The sequence below is a fragment of the Rhinichthys klamathensis genome, unplaced genomic scaffold (assembly GCF_029890125.1).
Source record: "Rhinichthys klamathensis goyatoka isolate OS25496 unplaced genomic scaffold, OSU_Roscu_1.1 h1tg000159l_1, whole genome shotgun sequence".
NCBI classification, from domain to species: domain Eukaryota; kingdom Metazoa; phylum Chordata; class Actinopteri; order Cypriniformes; family Leuciscidae; genus Rhinichthys; species Rhinichthys klamathensis.
In genome coordinates this window covers 770,181-779,949 of record NW_026606693.1, presented here as the reverse complement: position 1 = coordinate 779,949, position 9,769 = coordinate 770,181, and the positions used below count along the sequence as shown (strand labels likewise).

Genomic DNA, 9,769 nt, shown 5'->3' with positions numbered 1-9,769 from the left:
TGTTGCTATGCAGTTATTCTGGTGTTCTAAATGTTTTCTAAGAAGAGTGGTCACTAGTTAATGAAACAATCAGAAATCGTAAGTCTTCATTCAGAAAAGTAATACTCTACCCAACAAAGTATAATTCATGTCTATAGCACAAATGGTGCAGGATAAGTCCAAACTCAAAATATGAACAATAATAATAGTAATGCTGGCCTTAATAAAACATAGTTTCATATAGAGTAATGAATTACTTAAGTGCCTTTAAATTTAGCAGACCTACTATATATTGCCCCTTGGTACAGTTCGAATCTTAGCTTCTTAAAATATCTTCTGCCCCCAGTTATGTTCCACACTTTGGTAGACTCAAATATAGCCTTCTCTAAAGGGTTTCCCCATATGAGGAACTCGCCATCCTTGGAAATCTTTTGGTCAATTACATAAGCTTGAGAAACAAGTCAAGCTGGGCGGGGTTTACTCAGAGCGGCCAGGAACATTAAAGCCTATTGGCTGACCTCTCTATGGAAAGTGATTGATCATTCTATGTTAAGCCCTCTCAGACAAGCCAAGGAAGTTCAGGATCACGACAAATCATGACCTATCCTACCCAGTGGGAGGGGTAAGTTCGTCACTATACTTTCAGAGTTCTCTCTTTGTCAGCCGTAGATGTCCTTTAGTTCTTGGAAGGGTTCAACAGTTATCCAATTAAAGGGTTATCTCTCCTTTTAGTTGCCTAGTCTTTTAGGATTTGTGCCGTCGTCAACAGTCAATCCCGGCTTGGAGCTGCGACACTCCTCACATCTCACACTGAATAGACTGCTGCTACTGCTGAACTTCTGGATTTGACACACCATTTCCACATTTCGTTCAGAAAGAGGTCCTCTGAGGAGTTATGGGTGCCCACGGATCCAACATGGATGAAGTCTTGGCGGAGGACATGCACCACTGGTACAACAAATTCATGAGGGAATCGCCTTCAGGTCTCATCACGCTCTTTGAACTCAAGACCATGCTGCAGATGCAGGGGATGACCGAGGAAGCCAGCAGCTTTGTGGACCAGGTCTTCTTAACCTTCGACATGGATGGGGTGAGAGAAAGCAGTTTTTTACTAACTAACATCAATGTGTGAACAGAACATTTTAGGTGTATATTGCATATCGGCCATTCAGTTGATCTTAGAGGACACCAAAATCTCTTCTGTATTGTACATATTTGTTTTTAAATCTATAATAACGTTAGTTAATCAAATAAATTATAGTATTTATTAATCAAATCAAAATTGAATTGCACAAATCAATATTTGCTGAGAAAAGCCAAATCAATATTTGCTGAGAAAACTAAAGACATTACAACATTAAATCATTCAATCATCGAAAGTCATATGTCTACATGAATGAACATAATCCTATTACTGGCCTACAGTCCACAGGAATCCTTTTAACTATCCAGTTAATCTGTCCTAGGTCGGCCACGTCCACCTTAATCCTGATAAATCTGAAAACGCATCTTTTTAGTTAAGTTTTTGACCTTCTGTCCACAATGAGATGCCATTTTTATCCAGTAAAAACTGTGGATCCCAAGTGGATCAATTTGAAAATGCTGATTTTGCATGGTAGTGTGGACCGTGAAAATTTAGGTATTCAAAAACAATGATGACACACATTTAGTCATGTGATGCATATTCCCATAGATATCTACAGAACAGCTGTAGAAAATCTATGCAATCATTGTTGTCTTGCTGTTCACTATTTACAGTGTTGTTAAAGATAAATATTAATTTGCACCTGTCCCAAGATTTACTCACAATTGTGGAAATATGTCAATTGCATATCCGACCATGTGGAACAGTGATTTTGAGTGTGACAAGAATGAACCAGTAAGTGGTGCCATGAAAATGGTCTCTCTAGCTATGTTTCCATCCACACGTTTTTATCCGCATTAAGTGATATCGAATGAAAAATGCCTTATGGAAACAGTAAAATTCGATTGAATTTCATGAATATCGACTCAAATGAAATACGATCGGTCTCATCGGATTTTATCTTGATCGATATACGGCTTATGCGATAAACGCGGATGGAAACGTTATTATGGTCCGATCCATTTTGCCTAGTAAAACTTTGTTCGCAAATGTCGGCTTGAATGTTGTGCAATTCGGTGAGAAAATGAATGGAAACACCTTGGCTTAACATGTCTCAAATCAATTCGATATACCAATTTGATCGCAAAACAGCATGTGACGTCATTACGCACAGGTTTTTATCCGCTTTAAAGCCGTTTGATGGAATCACACTTTCACCAGCTTTATTCGCATGAGGTTTTTTTACCGAACTTCAGATAATTCGATTGACAAGTGGATGGAAACATGGCTTCTGTATCATCTCAGTCAGCTTATATTATGTTTTATCTAAGCACATTAAGGTGATTAAAGCATTTTCATTTCAAAAAACGCTTTAAAACTCTAAAACCCAAAGTATACTTCGGTTTTTACGCATATGCTAAGGTATGTGTACAGTGCACAAATGCAAATTTCGTCACTAGCTTACTATGTGCGTAGTCAGATTTTTCTAACTGCGTGGCGTATACAATGTGTGCTTGTACAATCGTTTTGTCCAGTCGAAGAAGAAACCAATGAGACGGTACAGTCAACCCTAACCCTAAACATGCAAAGTTTGAAGACATATTTATTGATCATAACTTGTGGAGAGAAATAGCTTAGACACTGGACAAGGATGACACTTTAGTGCGCAAGTGTTGAGCGACAAAGGCTATATGTATTCAGGTGTTCGAATCGCTAAGCCAAGAATACTTTGGGCTTAATGTGGACGGTGACCGTAATAAAACTAAAACTCATTAATGTACATGCAGTCATGACTAAAGGCCCAGATATACTTCACTTTCCACTTTCCGCTGGGTCTCACACACAGTTGAGTGCGCAAGCCTTTCAAAGTAGGCTGAAGATGCGTTCACGCCTTGTTGTAATTACCGCAATTACGAGTTTTCCTCATAGACCTCGTAATTACAACTTGTAAGCCAGGAATTTTCTCAGTGCTTCTACTTGTACCACCTGACCACTGCAGATTAATGTAGGCGTTGATAGTGTTGCAATACAAACGCATAATTCCCAGTCTGAGGAGAGAACCAGTAGAAAGTCAAGCGTCATCGTCTCAAAATTATGCTAATTACGACATGGCGTGATTTTCTCCAATTTTGCTTTTGCTATTGGAGCAGATGGGATTATAAAAATGATACTCCCATTCACTGCTGTAGAAGTTTACCCAACTATGATGATTTCTGCAGGGGCGGACTGGCCATCTGTGTGATCTGGAGTATCACAGAACGGCCGGTACTCCAGGACGGCCGGCGGGCCGGCCGGCCCACCACCCGCCACACACGCAGTCATAACCTGTTTTTCCCCCCACTAATCTGTTTCACACTCCAGTACTGTAGGTGGCAGCAATGCACCTTTAAGTTGGATGCCAGCGCGGAGCATTATCAGCTCGGCCCAAAAAAACTGCGATCGCGGCCGAAGCAGCTGTGCGGACTGATCTCGATCACGCGAACATTATTACACAGAGTTGCGCGATCCACTGAGAAGCATTTCAATTCAGCGCAGAATTCTCTATCTCTATTATAAACCCACAGATGGCTGTGATTTAAGCTAGTTAAAAGCCAGATTAAACAGCGCTGATATTCTCAACATCTTGACGCAAAAAAACAGGCGAAACATTGTTCCAAGAACAAACCAGTTAGAAGACATTTCACTCCACAACTTATGAATTAACTGTAACTTAGTAAAACAAACTTTTTTGGCAGAAATGTGCCTGTATTCATATTAAAAATGCTGTTATATTAATAGTCATGTAGGCCTTTAAATGTAGGCTATTAAATGTAATGCAGTAATGTTTTTGTTTAGAAGTTATGGCAGTTTATTTATTTATTTTGCATTAAATATTTATACTAAATGTTTATGCTACAATAGGTTTTTAGAGAATAATATATATATATATATATATATATATTACAAATTTTCCACCAATTGTTGAACCAGAATATCAAGATATTTTATTATTTCGCATATGATGGTGAAAAATAAAAAAGTTAAAGTTAAAAGTAAAGGTAAAGGTAAGGTAAAAAACACCACCATGTTATATGTATAATAAATATTTTTGAGTATAGCCCTTCTAGATTATTTTATCCCTTGAGGTAGCCCTCACACACAAAAAGGTTGGAGACCCCTGGTATATAGTAACTGAATGTTTTATAATTACAAGTTTGTGTAATTAGGGTTTCTGTAGCCAGTGACATTTCATTATTTGTATTTTATTTTCAATGCAGATGTAATGGCATTGTACATTTTTTTTGTTTTTATTTGAAGACTGAGGCTTCATTAATAAACAAAACCCCAATTGTCATCATTGTTTTTGAGATATTACTTGCTGTGAATACCTTGTCTGATATAGGTTACAGTATTGTGGCATAGTATCAGGACATCCTAGTGGCTAGGGGCGAATGGCTGGATGATGGGCCTATTTGGGAGAAAGTCCAGGGCTGTTTTTTAGCCCCAGTCCGTCCCTGGATTTCTGCTTCTGAGAACCCCGTAAATGTGAAAAGGGTCCTCTCGCGTGCTCACTATCTAGTGGACTTTTGTTTTTGAGCACTCAAATCACTTGCACATGTATGTGTATGTGTATGTGGACGGTGTGCGCTGACAACAGCTGACTGATGCTGATGACGAAAATTATTAAATGGTATGTAAGGATAAAAGTTTAAATATTCAAAACGCATCTTGAGAGCCTTGCCGTCTGTTCCATGATGTTGTGCCTCATCTCGGTTTTACAACGTAACCACGTTATGTCTGAAAGGCTTTTTTTGTTATATCATAGCATATAACAACATATATGTTCATATATTTCTTTCTGATTTGCTGATTTTCATTCTTTTTTCTCCTCAGGATGGCTATATAGATTTTGTAGAATACATCGCAGCTGTAAGTCTGCTACTGAAAGGAGAGATAAACCAGAAACTGAAGTGGTACTTCAAACTCTTTGACCAGGATGGAAACGGCAAGATTGACAGAGATGAAATGGAGACCATATTCAAAGTAAAGTATTCATTTTTTCCTGTAGTCAGTGAACTCTTTGATGTAGAACCAATTGTTCACACTAGAGTTCTGTTTTAAAGGTGCAACTACTCGTAAAAGAAATGGTTTTCAGTTACTGATGCCATTGTAGAAATACACTATACACAGTTAGCCATGATTCATTTATTCCACAAGCAAAAGTGTCCAGTAACAGGGAGATAATGGAGACAAAGCGAGTAGAATTTGACTGGTCATGTGACTCGACATGGAAGCCTCCATGAGGTGACCTGCTTCATGTGTACTTTTAAACCGACTACTGCAGTAGAGATTAGACTTGGGAAAGTCATATTTAATCCTAACCTGAGTCCATGATGTCCATTGGCTGAACTCCCTTATTTTCAAAATAGAGTTTCTATCCTATTACACCTGTCCATAAGGAACACATTTTAAATAGTCAAAATGTACATTCTGGCTACTTACTTCCAGACAGTCATTAATATACTATTATAGTTTATAATATGTTAATTAGTTTTTAATTTGATGTTTTCTGTTCTAATTTTAAAGTTATATTCATTTTGTTGTGATGTTGCCCTTTTTAGCTGAAATAAAATGTTATATATATATATATATATATATATATATATATATATATTATTTCAACTAAAGTTTAGTTTGTTTCAAGTAATGAAAACGTTAATGGTTTTAGTTTTAGTTGATAATAACCCTGCTTCCAAGTCAATAATTTTTGGACACATAATGTTTATGAATCTGATCTCATTAAAACTTCCGAAGCCACATGACAGATGTTGGTTCAAAGATGAGGGAAATTAGACATGGGTCAGTAAGACAGTGAATGTTGTAAAACACAAAATATTAATACAGTATTTATTCATCTTCTCCAGGCCATCCAAGACATTACCCGGAGTTATGAGATCCCTCCAGATGATATTGTGACACTGATCTATGAGAGGATTGATGTTAATAATGAAGGTAAGAGCTGCCAGATCATGCTACGTTCACACTGTCCGTTTTTGGGATTGACAACTGCATTTACTTACAGGTGTGAGTCTCAAAATGTCCTGTTCACACAGTCACTTACAGTAGCATCTTAAATATTTTCTGCTTGAACATGCAACAGGAGTCAAGCCCGTATTCTCTTATCAGTAATCATAGACAGTGACCAAGGTAATATCAAAGATGGCGTCGTCCATAAAACTGAAAAGTCTTAGCCTATAACTGTTGACATGACAAGAGTCAAATCGAACCACAAGTTAATCCATCAAATCTTCATTAACCGACAGATCTAAATCTAAAACCTTCAGATGTCACACAGATCAAATCTCCGTAAGTTACAGAGAGCGAAACCACACGTGAAAACCTGCAACACACGGTAGACGTGTTTGAGCGGTTCTCTCGCACTGTATGACGGGACTGCGGTTGTTGTGAGTCTGAAAATGTAAGGGTGTGAGTTTGATTAGAGAATGCAGTTGTGCACTGTGGCGTCTGTGTTTTGCTCAAGGTAAACATTTACACAGAGTTGCCCTCTACAAGTCATTTCTGTTCAGGATTGAACCTGCGAGCTTTGATCCGTATTAGCAGCCCACATTTAAAACCATTAGGCTAACGCTTACGCCACTACTGCCTTTAATAAGGGTCAAGGTTAATGTCGAATATTTCTTTCTAGAACCAGGATAAGAACAAAGTTATGAACTAAAGCGAATATTAGTTACAGAATCTATATACAGAGAGAACAAATTCCTCAGTTTTCATTACCAAAATGAATCTAATTCTCATTTCCATAATGTGATGTAATTAGCCTACAGTACAACAAATACTAGCCTACTATTATTATTAAAAAATAGATTGTAAGATTTTTTTCACATTATTGAGAATGAGATTTTCTGCAATATTATGTTAATGACAATTAAGGGCATTTCCATAAAAGTAATGCCACCAGGATTAATATAGTTAACTAAAACTTAAACCATAAAAAAAAATGTGTTACTTGAAATAAAATTAACTTTAGCTGAAATTTAATAAAATATTTTGTTTCAGCTAGTTGCCAAGGAAACATTTTTTATATACTTAAATAATTATAGACATATTATAAAACCAAAAACTAACAAAAAATGACAAAACACATGACAAAATTACGAAAACTTGTAATTAAATATAAAAACTAATTTAAAAATAAAAACTAATTAAAAATATTCATAATAAAAAACTATAATTGTATTTCAATGATACTAAAATAACAATGAATGCCACAATCCTAAAAACAATTGTATTAAAAATATAATGTTATATGTATCCTTAAGGCCCGTTCACACCAAGAACAATAACTGTAAAGATAACTATATTAGCGTCCTCGGCGAGCGTTCTGAGTTTTGTCATCTGCTGCTTTAAATGCTCAAGCTCTTTAAAGCAGGATGAATTCTTCTGATTGGCTTTCAATGTTTTTATCGTTCATCAGCTGGAAAAAAAAGTCTGAAAGTAATTTTTCCAACGATATTGTTTCTCTGTGCCATCATTGTTATAGTTGTGGTGTCAACTCTGCTATTCTACATTTAGAACTATTTTTTAGAACTATATATTTATCATTATCGTCTTTGATGTGAACGGGCCTTTTGATATGTGTACATTTTTATTTATTATGTTTTATATATAATAATAATATAAGGAGTCACCCTTAAAATAGAATGTCTGTCCTTTTGGCAGGTGAGTTGACATTGGAGGAGTTCATCACAGGAGCTAAAGAACATCCTGACATCATGGAGATGCTCACCAAGATGATGGACCTCACACATGTCCTGGAGATCATAGTCAATGGGCAGAAAAAGAAGGAGTGACTGCCGATGTATGACGCATTGGACAATAAAAGGATCCCCTCCTAATTGAAGATGATCAACTCTGTGGCTGGAAAGCGTAAAACAGACTCAGTAGAGGGTGAAACCTGCTAGCAGCATCTCAGAGGTGGAGATGAGCGACCATCATCATCAAACATCTGTCTTTCAAACACTTTCTCTCTGTGTCTGTGCCTCAGACATCTAGTTAGCGGAGCTCTCTTTCCCCTCTACCTTTAACTGCATCACCTTTACAAGTCTGAAAATGTCATTCTTGCAGGAAGAATTGACACAAGGAGATGAATCCATGGTTTAAATCTAGGGTAAACATTTTTTCTTATACTAGTTAAAACTCTGTTCACATCCTGATAGCAATCAATAATAGAAGTGGTCTAAATATCCAAACAATTTACATATATTTTCTGTGGAAGTTTCAGGACCAAAAAATGTTCGTCCAATCATTGCATTCGGTCCGAATGCAATGATAGGATATCCTACCTGCCTGCCAACTTGTGTGTTTGCATACCTCCTTGCACCTGCTCGCATAGACATCACACGTCATCAGCGCGAACATGAGGCTATGCACAGTCACATGCTGCAAACAAAACAGCAGCAGCCACCTTTTACAGTTCCTCCTGAACCTAAAAAAGAAGCTTATTCTGATTTCACGCCATGTCGTAATTACCGCAATTAAGAGATGGCGTTCTACTTGGAGCTGTTCACATTCTCAGACTCGAATTATGCGTTATGGCAAAACTATCAACGCCGAAATGAATCTGAAGCAGTCAAGTGGGACAAGTCACAGGTCTAAGTGTTTTACCTTCATTATTATTGCAATGTTAAAGATAGCACAAGCACACTTTTCAAGCAAAACAGTTCACAATAAAGCAATAGATTTACTGTTCAAAATGAAGACTAAACATACTAGGACTTTCGGGTTGTGTAATGAGAGCGAGTGTCATGAACTTGGGCATCAAGACCACTTTGTTTGATATTTTCTATCTAATGGAATAAACATTCAAATGTGTTAAGATTTAAGACTTACTACAAGTGTCCAAATACGGTTTTGGGGACACTGTGTATTTGAGGGGCCAGTATTATATTTAATTGTACAGTTTTTCTATTGATGTATGTGATCTTCATTCTGACTTTTGAGATTTTGTGTTGAATCATATAGACAACGTTGCAATTTTAACTTGTTGTAACCATTGCCTTATATAAATAAATGCAGTCTAATGCACATTTGGACTTCTGATTCCTGTCTTCACTGTCACTGTTGCTTTAAATTAGAGGAAAGAAAAAAAAAAAAAATGAATAGTAGGTCTACTTATGAAGAAATATGGTTTAAAATCATGAAGTACCCATTTACACTACCTTATAAATCAATGACTGGGCATTGGGCCTATTTCAAAGTAAAAAAAAAAAACGCTACAACTAAATATATTCCCAATCTGGTCGCTGGAAAGCACAAGAGTCAAGCAACAAGTGGGAAAGGAAAAGTGGAAAAAAGTAATTCAGTATACTGTACATATAAATATGTATAAATTGTACATTGAAATGTATTAAATTGTATAAACTTTCATTCGATATGCACTACTTTTTTCATGGAGGTGGCAATCCTGTGCGTTCCGTTCCGAGCCAGTTGAGCTAAAAATAAATATGGCGTCTGAGCGTTGCTTTTTGTTTGTAAATGTCGATTTTTGACCAACATTTTCCACTTTTGATGTAATTTCTAGCAATAAATTAGTATTGTAGTTATTAAATATTTGCTTGGTTATCACCAAAGTTCTCTCTATTTTGTTATTAATCTGTTATGCTGCTAGGCTGGTTAAAACCAGACCATTCTAATTTGTAACTGAGT

The 9,769-nt window shown here is 36.6% G+C and overlaps 1 protein-coding gene across 1 annotated transcript; it reads left to right on the top strand.

The window, feature by feature from the left end:
- Nucleotides 1-416: 416 nt before the first annotated feature.
- guca1c (guanylate cyclase activator 1C) lies at nucleotides 417-8,198 on the top strand. Its single transcript, XM_056258757.1, has 4 exons — nucleotides 417-1,069; nucleotides 4,937-5,086; nucleotides 5,968-6,055; nucleotides 7,784-8,198. The coding sequence occupies exons 1-4, from the start codon at nucleotides 875-877 to the stop codon at nucleotides 7,912-7,914; spliced, it is 564 nt and encodes a 187-aa protein (XP_056114732.1). The 5' UTR covers nucleotides 417-874; the 3' UTR covers nucleotides 7,915-8,198.
- Nucleotides 8,199-9,769: the final 1,571 nt, after the last annotated feature.

Bases quoted from the DNA above. Each gene is read 5' to 3' on its own strand.
- guca1c (XM_056258757.1), top strand. From the start codon at position 875: ATGGGTGCCCACGGATCCAACATGGATGAAGTCTTGGCGGAGGACATG. The intron at 1,070-4,936 runs GTGAGAGAAAGC...TTTTCTCCTCAG, and splicing joins TAACCTTCGACATGGATGGG to GATGGCTATATAGATTTTGT. The intron at 6,056-7,783 runs GTAAGAGCTGCC...TCCTTTTGGCAG, and splicing joins GATTGATGTTAATAATGAAG to GTGAGTTGACATTGGAGGAG.